Source organism: Arachis ipaensis, chromosome B9 (assembly GCF_059453495.1).
Source record: "Arachis ipaensis isolate K30076 ecotype BB chromosome B9, ASM5945349v1, whole genome shotgun sequence".
Taxonomy (NCBI): Eukaryota; Viridiplantae; Streptophyta; class Magnoliopsida; order Fabales; family Fabaceae; genus Arachis; species Arachis ipaensis.
The window spans coordinates 137814602-137829439 of record NC_142444.1 but is presented as its reverse complement, the minus strand read 5'-3'; the positions used below and the strand labels follow the sequence as shown (position 1 = coordinate 137829439).

The following is a 14838-nucleotide window of genomic DNA, read 5'->3' as shown; positions in this document are numbered from 1 at the left end:
GAGAAAGAGCTTCTTCCATAAGCTAGTAACCAAAGAAGCAAGAGAGAGAAGGTTTAAGCTTGAAAGTCAGAATGTCAAATCAACAAGTTCAAGCCAAATCAAGTTTAAGAAGAGATCAAAGGTAAACCATTTCCTCATACATGCAAATCAGTTTCTTCTCTTCTTCCCAACTCTCTGTTCTATCCGAAATGGGATACAAGGGAAAGAGGATTTCTGTTCTTCTCTGCTATGTATCCACGGTCTTAAACATGACTTGGGGACCAAATTGTTTTTCAAGGGCTCAGATCAAGTTGACCATTGGAAGATTTCTATGGTTGCTGTTTTATGGCTTTCGGTCAAGGTGAGGAAGTCAGAAGAAGAGTTTCTACTCTGGAGAATAAGGTGAAAAAGTGAATCTGTGGGATGGTGAAGCTCAAGGCTCAAGGTGTTGACCTTGGAAGAAGAACCAAGCAACATGCAAGGAGATACAAGAGGTTTGCTGTTCATTCAGAAACCAAGGAGAGAAAACCAGTGAATAGAGGTTTTGTTCTGAGAGAGCTCTTTGAAGAAGTTCAACTAACTGGAAAGTGTAACCTAATCAAAAGGTGCATTCTGCCAGTATGAAGAACTGAATCAGAGGCTTGCTAATCTGGTTTTTCGCATAGCACAGAGGCTGTTGATGAAACCAATCTCCTTCATATTTTACTGATTGTAATGTACTTTTCTAAGTTTATCTTTCTGTAATTTCTTGTGAGAAAAGACATTATGATAAAGCTTAAGAAAAAGCCATGAGTGGAAAAAGGCTGAGAGAAACACTTGAGAGAAAAGCCTAGAGTTATTTTCAGATTTCTTTAGGTTGGTTAAGTGTCTTGTATCTTGTACCTGTGAGGTATCCCTTTCTTAGTTGGGTTAGCACTAAGAGTGAATAGTTAGGTATTAGCATAGCCAATGTCAAGTTAGGTTAGAACTTGTGTGTGAAAGGATTGGGTCAATCCTGTGAAATTGGTGTATGTAATACTGTTAACTATAGTGGAAAGTCCTCCATTGTTGTGGAGGAGACTGGACGTAGGTTGCATAGCACAAGGCAACCGAACCAGGATATATGCTGGTGTTGGCTTTTCTCTTCTCTGCACTGTTCTGTTTTCTGATATTCATGAGACAAAAATAAATTGTCTCATAAATTTCGCTGCTGAGTTCAAACAGAATCAGAATTGAAAGTTTGTCTAAAAAGGGTCATAACAGCAACAAAAAGAAAGGCATAGATTCAACCTCCCTTCTCTAAGCCTACCACAACCTTCATATGTGATCACTAAATAACCGAATACATAATTATTCTCTAATTTACAAAATTTAACAAAGACATTGGTAAGCATATTGGTTTAGCATTTATTTATATATTTTATTTATTTATATTATATTTGTAATCATATTATATCTATTTTTATCAATATATGTTTTTTAAAAAATCTCGTTAGTGTTAGCACATTGTGTATTAAATAAATAGAATGATAGAAACACGTAACTATTTTCTTTTCAGTCAAGATTCAAAAAAATATTGTAATGTAGACTTGCAATATCAGTATATTAATAGTGAAGTGGAGAAAAAAATGTAATATCATATTAATTTTTTTAAATCATAATTATAATTTATGATTGAAATCATAATTTAAATATTTTAAATGGGATAATTTTATTTAAAGATTCATAATTTAAACATAATTCTTATACACTTAATAGTTACATTTTAGTTAATACACTTAATATTATATTTAAAAAAGAATGAACAATACACATCATATTACTTATTTATTAATTAAATTAATTTTAATAGAATAGTTTAAAATTATAATTTTAATCTTATCACGTGCACGACACAGGTTATTACACTTGTAATAATTAAATTCTCGGATCACTTTTTCACTAATTACTAATTAGCAAACTGAGTTTTGAATATTTTTGTTATTAGATTTTCGTATAATATTTAAATAACATTATAAGACATTGGCTGATGCATATTTTTAATTAGGTAAATCATATATTTAAAATAATTGAGATTTAAAATTATTCAAATACAATTTTTTATGATTGGTTATATTTCGGTCCTCTATTATATATAAATTGTTACAGGCTAGAGGGTTTTAAGCATTTACAAAAGTAAATCATTATAGTCCATCGTAGATTAGGTTTAAATTGGAATTAAGCATAAATCGTTATTTCGTATAGCGGTTTATCAACAACAATAAAAAGATAGAAACCACTACTAGATAGAGCAGATTATGAAAAAAAAAAGATTGAACCAAAATTTAGGGGTGTATATGATCCGGTCTAAAGATTTGGCTTGATTCCAAATATTTTAGGGGTTAATTTGGTGTGATTTTATTGGGTTTAGGATCAGATAAGGGTCTCAAAAATAGATCCGGTCATTATTTCGGATTGGGTCCGGGCCACAGCTCGGGTCACCCGAACTCGGTCCGGTGGCCCGGTCATCATACACAATTAATATTTTGTGTTATTAGATAACGTTTGTTTTCGGAGACAGTACAGAGAGACATGGACAATACATGTTTAAAAAGTGTTTGAAAGCAGAGACATGGACACTAAACACATTGTCTCTGAGACAGTTTTTTATACTTTTGTGTCTATTCTTTTACGAAGACAATGATGTATATGGGATTTGGAAGAGTAGACACGGACTTTTTTATAAATTTTGTTTTTCTTTTTATCCATAGATATTTTTTATTATTCCACTATTACCCCTTTTTATTTTTCCTATTACGCTGTTCTAAGGGAAGTACTTTCTTCTTCCTGCTCTTCTATCTCTTTCTTTTTTCAGGTACTCTCTCCTTTTTGTAGAATTTTTTATTGGAGTGGATAATTCTTTCATTCTTATCGTTTTTACTTCAATACCATTTTAATCTTGTATTATATTATTTGATTTGTAATAAAAATAATTAATCTTGAAAATTTTAAAAGATAAATATTATCAAAAGGAAAATTGATCTTTTAAAATACCAAAAAATAATTTATAAGTTGTAATTGATTTTATATAATTTAAATAAAAATCAATTTTTTTAAAAAAAAAATAAGTTTTTAGATAAAAAAAATTAGTTTTTTAAATAAAAATAGATTTTTATGTGCAAAAACTAATTTTTTTCATGTAAAAACGGATTTTTTTTTAAAATTGATTTTTATTTAAAATTAATTTGGCTTATCAACCTACACAAAATTTTTTATTAATCAAACTCAGATTTATTTTTTTTGTTAATCTTAACCATATGTATTCCTACATATTAATAATAAATTTAAAAATAAAATAATTATATTTATAAATTTTATTTTAATATAAATATTATTATATATTTTTTTATTAAAATTTTTGGCCTCTTTAAACATTTTTTTCAAGTTCCGTCTATAATGCTACGTACTCTCACATGGCTATTTTAGTCATTTTATATAATATTTTAGTCTTATTCATGTGTATCCAAACATAATACTGGACACTATATTAGTGTCTTGTATATCGTATCCAAACACAATACATGGGATAATTTTTAGTGTCTCCGTCCTATTGTCTCTGTCTCAATGTCATGTTCTGTCCTGTCTCTAAAAACAAACGCATCATTAGTGATGGACGATGGCTATTCTTATGTGGAATTTAAGTATTGTAAACTTTAATATTTTGTGTTATTAGTCATTATAAGACTATAAGTTAATGTTTTATGTTTAAAATGCATAAGATTTTAGACTAATAGCATAATATTGTATTATTTGTATTGATTTAAATATTTGGTGTTATTAGACAATATTAGTATTGATTATGGTTATGTTTTAATTTTAGAGAAGAGTTGGTTCTTGTTATATTTTTCTAAGTGAATTTTACCATGTCAAATAATGGTTGGAGTCTTAGAAATTTGGATATTTTCACATATTAGCTTACAAGAAGGTATCAAAGTAATGTAATGTTAATGACCCAGTTTTTACTCGGTATAATCGTGGCCCAAAAATGTATAGGTTTCATCGGGTTTAGAGCCGGGTTCGGGTCTAACAAATAGATCCGGTATATATTTCGGGTCGGATCTGGATCACATCAAACCTGGTTTCACCCGACCCATGAACACCCCTACCAGAATCTATGAGAAAGTGTAGTGGTTTACATGAAGAATAAATTTTTTTGTTAGGTTGTAGCAGTTTATAAGTTGAATTTGACCCTATAAATACCCCTTAAACGTGATTGTGATTCAAAAAAGCAAAAGACAGAGTGTAAACATCATCTAAAAAAAGTTGGTGAATATATGACTGATGGCCTCTCCAAACATCTAACTACTATAACTTACAACAAATGTACCTCCATCGAAATCAGTTTATACATCACCACCAATCCATCACCGCCGCTCCCCACATCTTTAGAACCTACGTCACTCCCATGTCATCCACCAGCAATACCACCCTCACCGTCGTCACCACCAACTCTGCTGCCTTTATGCCTGACTCGGGCTTGAAGAATACAACGATTGCCTTGTCGTGGCCCAGGATCTCCTCCACTAATTGGTCCATCAAGTCATCAAGCATTCGCCACTCAACACGCCTGTTGTCAGGCATGTCGGGTACTTGCACCTTAGTAGGTTCTTCTAAAACAACTCTCTAATGAGCATCATCTGGGATATCAACCTGCTTAAGATTAGCAAAGGAAGTATCCGGGAGACAAACACTGTGAGCCACCCAATGGTACCACTATAGGTACTTTGCTCATGGACCTGGATCTGCAACTCTCTGAACATGGAAGATGGAATTAGTTCCGTTGTTCTAATTCAGATGCCACATCTGAAAGTAATCGGAGAACCACTCGATCTTCACCTCTTCCATCTTTCATTATAGAAAATTTATGTTCAACACTCTCTCCAATTGATGCTATATGCCACCAAACTGTATGGTATCACTCGGTCCACCTGATGCAACCCAATCACTACAAAATAGATCAAGTTTGTCACTACCCTCCACAATCGAATGCTTCTCGGCAAATATTTTTGGGTGAACTACCGCCACCACCTCACATGCAAAATATGGCTCCCACACAAACTGAAAGAAAAGAATATATTATTAGACAACAATATAAAAAGAAGACATAAATATCACATGTGATACGATCAAAAATCCTAACAACCTACACCCCGAGCCCTCAACCTGTCCAATGCAAGTCTCATCTGAATAACCCTTGGCACATTCTCGTCCAAGGTAGGCAGATATCCCGTCCACCTACAAAGTTGATTATTAGTTTAATATATAGATACATTAAGATATTTATATAGGTATCTTTAACATGAAAAACATCCAATCGTACTTAGATGCCAATGAAAATGAAAATATGTTGAAGCCATACGACATTAATGTGGGGAACCACCAGAATATCTATGACTGTAGTAGCTGCAGTAGCCCACTAGCCCGACCAGGTTGGTGTCATTTCTTTTGACCACTCGACACATGCATCTATACAACCATCCTAGAGTTATTGAATTGCAGCTATACTTACCCGTAGGGGTGTGCAAAAAAACTGGTTTCACTGAACTGAATTGAAACTGAACTGAAACTGTTTTAAATAAACCAGTTTTTTTAAATAAAAAACTAAACTGAAACCATAGTTTTTATGAAAAACCAATTTATTAAAAACCAGTTTTTATGGTTCAGTTTAGTTTTAAACCAAATTAAAACTGGTTTTATTTAAACTCCAAAATTAATTTTACATACTCTTTCTTTCTCTTTCTCCCTTCTCTCTCTCTCTCTCTCTCTCTCTCTCTCTCTCTCCATCTCCCTTCCCATCTCTCACTCTCTCCTCTCCCTCTCTCTCTCTCTCTCACCCCTTCCTTTTTCTCCCTCTCCCTCTTTTTCCTCTCTCTCTCCCCCCTCTACCTCTCCTTCCCCCTTCTTTCTTCTCTCTCCTCCCCTCTCTCCCCCCTTTTTTTCTCTCTCTCCTCTCCCTCCTCTCTCTCTCTCTCTCCCTCCCCTCTCTCTTCCTCTCTCTCTTCTTCTCCTCTTTCTCCCCCTCCTCTCTCCCTTCTCTCTCTCTCTCTCTCTTTTCCTTTCTTCCTTCTCTCCCTTCTCTATCTCTCTCTCTCTTTCTCTCTCTCCCCCTCCTCTTTGTCTCCCTCTTTTTCTTTCTCCTCCTCTCCTTCTCTCTCTCTCCCCCCTCTCTCTCCTCTCTCTCTCTCTTTCTCTCTCTCTCTCTCTCTCTCTCCTTTTTCCCCTCTCCCTCTCCCTTCCTTCCCCTCCCTCTTTCTTCTCTCTCTCTCTCTCTCTTTCCCCCTCCTCTCTCTCCCCTCCCCTCTTTCTTCTCTCTCTCTCTTTCCCCCTCCTCTTTCTCCCTCTCCCTCCATTCCCCCCTCTCTCTCCCCCTCTTATCTCTTTCTCTCTCTCCCCCTCTCCCTCCCCCTTCCTTCTTCTCTCTCTTCCTCTCTCTCTCTCTCTCCCTTTTTTTCTCTCTCTCCTCTCCCTCCTCTCTCTCTCTCTCCTCCTCCCCTCTTTCTTCCTATCTCTCTCTCTCCTTCTCCTCTTTCTCCCCCTCCTCTCTCTCTCTCTCTCCTTTTTCTCTCGCTCTCTCCCTTTCTTTCCTTTTCTCCCCTCTCCCCCTCCCATCCCCCTTCTCTCTCTCTCTCCCTCCCTTCCCCTTCTCTCTCTCTCTTTCTCTTTTTCCTCTTTCCCTTTTGTTTCTCTCCTCTCCGCCCTCTCTCCACCTCCCCTCTCTCTTCCTCTTTTTCTCTCTCTCTCTCTCTCTCTCATTTTTTCTCTTTTTTCTTTCTCTCTTCTATTCCTCTCTCTCCTTCCCTTATTTCTCTCTCCTTCCCTTCTTTCTCTCTCCTTTTCTCTCTCTTTTTTCTCCTTCATCTCTCTCTTTATTCTCTTTTTCTCCATCCTTTTTCTCTTTTCTATTTCTCTCTCATCCTTTTTTCACTCTATATCCCTCTTCTCTTTCTCTTCCTCTTTTCTCCAAAATAAGAGAGAGAAGGAGGAGAGAGAGAGAGAGAGAAGAGGAGAGAGAGGAGGAGGAGGAGGAGAGAGAGGAAGAGAGAGAAGAGAGGGGAAAAAAGAGCGCAAGGAAAGAGAGAAGGAGGAAGAGAGAGAGGGAGAAAAATTGAGAGAGACAAAGAGAAAGAGAGAGGGAGAAAGAGAGAGAGAGAGATAAAGAGAGAGAGAGAAATGGGAGAGAGAGGGAGTGAGAGACAGAGAGAGAGGGATAGGGGAGAGAGAGAAATGAGAGAAAGGGATAGAGAGGGAGAAAAGGAGAGAGAAAGAAAGGGAATGGGAAGAGAGAGAGAGAGAGAGAGAGAGAGATGGAGATAGGGAGAGAGAGGGAAAAGAAAAGGTGGAGAGAGAGAGAGGGGAAGATAAAGAAAGGGAGGGGAGAAAGAAGGGGAGTTAGAGAGAAGAGGAAGAGAGTGGAGGGAGAGAGAGAGAGAGAGAGAGAGAGGAGGGAGAGAAGGAAAGAGGGAGAAAAGGGAGAGAGAAAGAGAGAGGGAGAGATGGAGAGAGAGAGAGAGAGGAAGACAAAGAGAGGGGAGGGGAGAAAGAGGGGAAGGAGGAGAGAGAGGGAAAAGGAAAATAGAGAGGAGGGAGAGAGAGAAAGGAGGGGAGAGAGGGAGAGAAGAAGAGAGAGAAAGAAAGAGAGAAAGGAGAGAGAGGGAGAGAAGAAGAGAGAGAAAAAAGAGAGAAAGGAGAGAGAGGGAGAGAAGGAGAGAGGGAGGGAAGAAGAGAGAGAGCGGAAGAGGGAAAGAAGAGAGAGAGAGAAAGAGAGAGGAAGAGAGAGAGGGAGAGAGAGATAGAGGGAGAGAGAGAGGGGAAGGGAGGGAGAGAGAGAGAGAGGGAAAGGAGAGAGAGTGAGAGGGGAGAGAGAATGGGGAGAGAGAGGGGAGAGAGAGAGAAAGAAAGATGGAGAGTGTGAAAACTAGTTTTAGCCTATAAACCAGTTTAAACTGATTTTTTAATTAAAACTAGTTTTATTTTTATGAACTGGTTTAAACTGGTGCACTGTATTATAAACTGGTTTAGAACCAGTTTCATATGTGACAAAGCAGTTTGGTTCAGTTTCTAAACCATTTAAAATGGTTTAGTGCAGTTTCAGTTCAGTTTATAGAAAAACTGAACCATGCACACCCCTACTTACCCGACTCATCTAACTTTGTCACATCGCGAATTTATAACGTAATTGAACGTAAACCACGATAGCCCCTAAAGTATTATAGCCATCATAAACTACGACGGCTCATAGTGGTTTTAGAAGGTGATTTCCTTCATAAACTATGATGGCGCACAATAATTTTAGCGCACGTTATTCTATTCATAAATTAAACCACAACTCCTTCAAGCAGTTTTAGGGTTTTTCATTTTTTATGTATACCGCGATTGGTGATAGAGGTTTACATGTAATTTTTAAAAACCTACTCTTTATAGTGATTTACATAAAGTACATATAGAATCCAAATATAACTAATTACCAATTATTGTACTTGAGTAATATTGGGAGGAGATTATTTTATTTATGTATTTTATCCTTTTTAATTTATGTATCTTTAAATTATACATTAAAATGCAATTATATATTTTTGTGTATTTATTTATAATTTTATTATACTTCAATTATTTATTAAATCATAGTTGAACTACTAAATTAATAAATCAATAATTAAAGTTATTTGATAACAGAGATGATTTTCAAAATCTTCCTAAACTCTCAACCTGGGTGTTTAGTGAAAAAAAATTAAAAAATGTGGAAGAGTGTATTTTTAAAATGTTTCAAAAACCCATCTCTTCCCTGGTTTTAGATAATAAGTTTGACCTTTAACCAAAAACTAATTATTTTGTATTTTTTTATTAAAAATATTATTTTACTTAAAAAATGTCTATAAATATTTTATATATGATTAATTCGATTCATTTAATTCATGAGTTTAAACGGATCAAATTTTAAAGAATAAGATGACTTTTTTAACTATCTTAAAAGATATATTTTTATATGAAACAATAGTCATATTTAAAATTTTTAATAGAGTAATAATTTATCATTTTTTGTTAACATTTTAAATTCTAAGTACTAATACTATATCTTAAATTTTAATAGTATAAGATATTAATAAAAAGTATTGTCCTTAATATTTATCTTTTTAATTAAAAAATAATGAAATTTACTCTATATTAAAATAAAATATTACAAATATATGGTGAAGGAAAAGTGGAAAACAACTAATGTATAAATAGTAGTTGAATTTATAACTTAAAAAGTTTCTAATAATTTCCTTGGAATTTTTTTTGGTGACTATTTCCTTGGAATTAATTAGGTTGAAAGAAGAACGATTATTAAGAGAATAACATGTTAATTGTAAAATTAATTATACAAATATGGTTATATATATATATATATATATATATATATATGGTGAACATAAGCTTAAAAGAAAAAAAAATAAAAAAAAACGAAAAATAGAATAAAAAGACAAATAACAAGGATAAAGCTTCTAAGTTATATCATTTATGAGGAATAAATGACCATTTGTATCTATAAAAAATGAAAACGCTGACATATGTATCCACACTAGATCGAATTAAATTTGTATCCACGCAAGATGCTCTCTGTGTGACAAACCTACGTGGCACTCCAACCCTTTAAAGATAGGGTATTTTTGTCACACGGAAGTCATCTTGCGTGGATACAAGTTTAGTTTCGATTTAGTGTGGGTACTATGTCAGCGTTTTCATCTTTTATGGGTAGAAATAATGGTCATTTATTCAATTTATGAGCAATCAAAAAGGAGAAGTGATAGTTGCAGCTAATTTCATATTTTGCAGTTATTTCGGACCCCAAAAGTTGCCAACCAGTTAGCTACAATATTTGTAATTTGTTGGATCAGCACAAAGCGCAGCTCCCATCTTTTGTTATTTGAGTTCAAAAATCTTTTGTATCAAATTCTTCTTTTCATATTCAAGAAGAAAGCATTGACTAACAAGAAGGAATGAATTCATTGAGTCTATCTCACATATAATTTGTTTGGCACCAACCTTTGAAACTAACAACAATCTACATCAAATCCCCAAGTTTCTACATGAAGAATACTCACCCCAGGAATCTTACCGGACATGCTGTGAATCCAAATGCCATCTTAATCGCGGAGAACACATCTAAATTCTGGGAGCCTTTTTTCCTTGAATACACTTCCATCGCGGTTCAATTTCAGGAAACCATGCTTCGGACAAGTTTAGGAGCTAGGAGGAAGTTGAATCAGTTTATGAGTGTTGAAAATCTCCACCATTCAGAAAGTTTCTACCATGGCACACATCTAGAAACTGAGAAGTCTTTATTTGAAATGAGCTCCTCATTTCTGTCCACCCAAATACACCACAGTCTCGTCACAAAAAGTGTAAACTTTATCACTCCTAAAACCCATAGGATCCAATTTTTGAAAGAAAGATCATTGAAAAAAGTTGGATTGGCGAATCTTAAGAGAGTCCAAATAGCTTTAGCCTTTGAAAAGTCCTTTAAGCAATGCAAAGTAGTCTCAAGGTGGATTTGACATCTAGGCAGCGCATTGTGAAGCCACAACCAGAGACTAATTCTGAGTTTCTCCGGAATATGCATATTCCAAATCCACCTCCAATCCTCTCTAGGATTCCAAGCAACAAGTTTATTTAAAAGCCAAAGATAACCGCTTTTTGGCAGAATACGTCCCTTTGACTTATCTCTAATCGAACTTATATTTAGTATCCAAAGATGCCTGGTGATTCAGAATATCATTTCTTAGCTATTCCGGCATAAGGGAGAATAAATAATCAGCTTTGTTGAGCCTAGTTTGATTTTGAGTTAAGTTATGATGACATACATTGTTTTTAGGTTGAAAGCCCAATGTTGTTTAATGTGTGTTTTATTGTGGCAGGCCCATTAGTTTTCACATACAAACAATGCTACTTGTTTATTCCTTTGATGTTCCAAGCAAATGCACAAGCCCAATACTTCATCCTTATTACACCGTTCAGCAAAAATGAAAGGCTATGCATTTGGCAAAAGAAAAAGGGCAGCTGTCTACATCACAAGCAAAACAAGACAGCTGGAAAACAAAGGAAGCAACAACACAGCAAGGACAGGTGTGGCTCTGTAAAAGCAAGAAAGGACACAAGGGCACAACCACTAACCCAAGGACATCAGCTGAGCAATAATAGGATCGTGGTTATGCAAAACACAAACTTGCATAGAGCAGCAGCAGCGAGGAAATAGAGCAGGATGAAAAAGAAGAACATGCCAAGGAAGAAAGCAAGAAAAAGGACCACAGAAGTGGTGGACGAGCTACTCCAGCAGCAGAGGTGGTGGAGCAAGATGAAGAAAAGACTGCATGCTTGCAAGGACAGCTCCAATGAGCAGCTGGCACAAGGAAATGGAAGAGGCAGAAATTCAAGGCAATCTGAAGATATATATGAAGTCTCATTCCATCATTTCAAGTCAAGAAAGAGAGCACACACACATTCAGAGCACCATCTCTAACACAGAGCTGGAATCTCTTTCTTCTACTCAAGCTTAATTCTAATTTTTTGTTATGGCTGTCTTGCGTTATTTTCTGTTTTGAAAAAGGCAATTATGTGAGTATCAAAAGCCAAGAGAGAAAAGGCAAGAGTGATGCAAAATAGCCACTGTTTTTCTGATGTAATTTGGGTTTATGAACTAGGATTAGTTCCCCTTGCCAAGTTGGGTTAGCACTTGGTGAGAATTGAATCTGTGTAGATTCCCCTTCCAAGTTGGGATAGCACTTTGGGGTTGCTAAGCTTTGGTGAAGAAAGCTTAGGGGCAGATACTAGTTGAATTATGGAGTAATTCAATAGTATTGGTGTATGTAACCTGAGAATTATAATGAAAATTCCACCATGGTTTGTGGTGGAGACTGGACGTAGGATTCATGGCACTGAGAATCCGAACCAGGATACATGCTGGCCTCTTTCTCCTCTTCTATGCTCTTTTAATGTTCTGCGTATGAGATTATTTCAAATAATCTCCTGCAACTCGAGCAACAGCAAAAACAGAGCTTGAACCTTTAAGTTTTAAGCTAACTTGATTCAACCCCCCTTCTCAAGTTCAACTAGAACCATCAATTGGTATCCAGAGCAAGGTCTCAAGAAGGCAAGCTTCACAGCTTGGAGTAAAGATCCATGGCCAACAACTTGAATCCCAACATCGTGGCTTTCACTTTTATTGAAGGGCAGTCTAATAATAGACCTCCCTACTTCAATGGCAGCAACTATTCCTACTGGAAAGAAAGAATGAGAATCTTCGTGCAGTCAATCGACTACAACATCTGGAAGATCATTCTCAACGGACCAGACGTTCCCACCAAACAGAATGCTGATGGAGAAGTAGTGGCAAAGGAAGACAGTGAATGGACAGATGAAGAAAAGAAGAAGGTTGAACTCAATGCCAAGGCAATCAACCTGATGCACTGTGCAATCAGTTTTGAAGAATTCAGAAAAGTGTCAAGGTGCAAAACGGCTAAAGAAATCTGGGATAAGCTCAGACTCACTCATGAAGGCACTAAGCAAGTGAGAGAGACCAGAATTGACATGCTGATGAAGGAGTATGAAATGTTCAGTATGAAGGAGGATGAGAGCATCGATCAAATGTTCGAAAGGTTCTCAATAATCATCAACAATCTGGACACCATGGGAAGTGAAAAGCACAGCCATCTCTGAAAGGAATGATTTGATCAAAATCACCTATGATGAGCTGAGAGGCAAGCTGCTGGCTTATGAAACCACTCACATGTCTCAAGACAAAGATGACAAAAAGAAAAGTATAGCACTAAAATCAAGAATGACAGCCCAAGGAGAAGAATCTGATGACAGTTTCTCAGATGAAGAAAAGGTGCTCTTTGCAAGAAAAATGAAAAGACTACTGAGATACAAAAACAAAGGCAAAGGAAGCTCTTCATCCAAAGAAGTCAAGTTCACATGCCATCACTGCAAGGAGCATGGTCACTTCAAGTCAGATTGCCCTCAACTTAAGAAAGGCAAAAAATCCAAGAAAGACAAAAAGAAGGTGATGATGGCAACATGGGAGGACTTGGAGAACGACACCAGCTCAGAGAGCTCAGATCAAGAAGCTCAACTATGTCTGATGGCAGATCATAATGATGAAGATGAGGTAGATCTCTCTGACTTATCTATTGATGAATTGCACTACATTATCAAAGATATTTCTGTGAACTCTAAGAAACTCTTGGATAAGTATGCTAAATGTAAGAAAGAAAATAAGACTTTGAGGACAGAAAATGATCTTCTTTTGAAAAAGGTTAAGGCAAATGAAACTAGCAATGAAAAGTTTTTAAAAGAAGAAAATATTGCCTTGCGAGCTGAATTAGAAAAATTCAAACTCAAGCATGAAGTTACTGCTTCCACTGATTTGATTTCTGAAAACAAAAAGCTGAATGAACAAATAAAAAATTTGAATGAAGACTTAGCAAAGTTTGTTCAAGGTTCTCAAAATCTGAACAAACTACTTGCTAGTCAAAGGTTTGGATCTGAAAGATCTGGACTTGGATTCATAGAGGAAAACAAGGCTGTTTTCAAAGAAAACTTTAAAAAATCTGAAGCCTTCTCTTCCAAGCTTTTCAAACCAAAAGGATTCAGCAAACCTCAAAAATCAGTAAGCAAGAATCATTGCTACAAGTGCAATAGAAATGGTCATGATCCTCCTCAATGTTTCATCTTTCTTAAGTCTTTTGGTAATGATAGTAAATTATATAAAGTTGTTTATGATTATAATGCTCTTGGGCAACCAAGAAGATTTCACATCAAAGGATCCAAATGAATTTGGATACCTAAGGTTAGTTAAAGAACATGCAGGTTTGCCTTGCATCCAAGAAGAAAATGGACATGTGGTATCTTGATAGTGGATGTTCAAGGCATATGACTGGAAGGGATACTTCCTTCATTAAACTCAACAAGTATAATGGAGGATTTGTCATTTTTGGAGATAATAGTAAAGGTAAAATAATTGCCATTGGTAAGGTTGGCAAAGATTTTTCAACTTGCATTGATAGTGTCTTTTTAGTTGATGGATTAAAGCATAATCTATTAAGCATAAGTCAATTGTGTGATCTTGGATATGCTGTAACCTTTAGAAAATCTGATTGTAGAGTCATAAATGAGAAAACAGGGGCTGTTTTATTTGTTGCCAAAAGAAGTGACAATGTTTATGGTATCACTCTAGATGATCTAAAAGTTCAAAATGAAACTTGTTTTTCTTCAATGGAATCTGAAAAATGGATGCGGCATAAGAGGTTAGGACATGCTAGCATGTTCCAAATCTCTAAGCTTGTAAAGAGAGGCCTAGTTAGAGGTCTTCCTAATATAAAATTTCATAAGGACATCATTTGTGATGCTTGCCAAATGGGTAAACAAATTAAAACCTCTTTCAAACCCAAGGAAGATGTCTCTACTAAGAAACCATTGGAGTTGTTGCATCTTGATCTGTTTGGACCTACTAGAACTCAAAGTCTTGGAGGAAAGAGTTATGGCATGGTAATTGTGGATGACTATACTAGATTTGGCTGGGTGTTCTTTCTTGCTCATAAACATGAGGCTTTTTCTGTTTTTGAAAAGTTCAGCAAAAAGATTCAAAATGAAAAAGGTTCAAAAATTGTTTCAATAAGAAGTGATCATGGTAAAGAATTTGAAAATCAATACTTTGAATCTTTTTGTGATGAACAAGGCATATCACATAACTTCTCTTGTCCAAGAACACCTCAACAAAATGGTGTTGTTGAGAGAAGAAATAGAAGTTTACAAGAAATGGCTAGAGCTATGTTATGTGAATATGAAATCCCCAAGTTCTTATGG

General features: G+C 35.7%; 1 protein-coding gene across 1 annotated transcript; it reads left to right on the top strand.

Annotated features, from left to right (window-relative positions):
• Positions 1–12153: 12153 nt before the first annotated feature.
• Positions 12154–12690, top strand: LOC148546506 (uncharacterized). Its single transcript, XM_088499231.1, has one exon. The coding sequence runs from the start codon at positions 12154–12156 to the stop codon at positions 12688–12690; it is 537 nt and encodes a 178-aa protein (XP_088355357.1).
• Positions 12691–14838: the final 2148 nt, after the last annotated feature.

Bases quoted from the DNA above. Each gene is read 5' to 3' on its own strand.
- LOC148546506 (XM_088499231.1), top strand. From the start codon at position 12,154: ATGGCCAACAACTTGAATCCCAACATCGTGGCTTTCACTTTTATTGAA.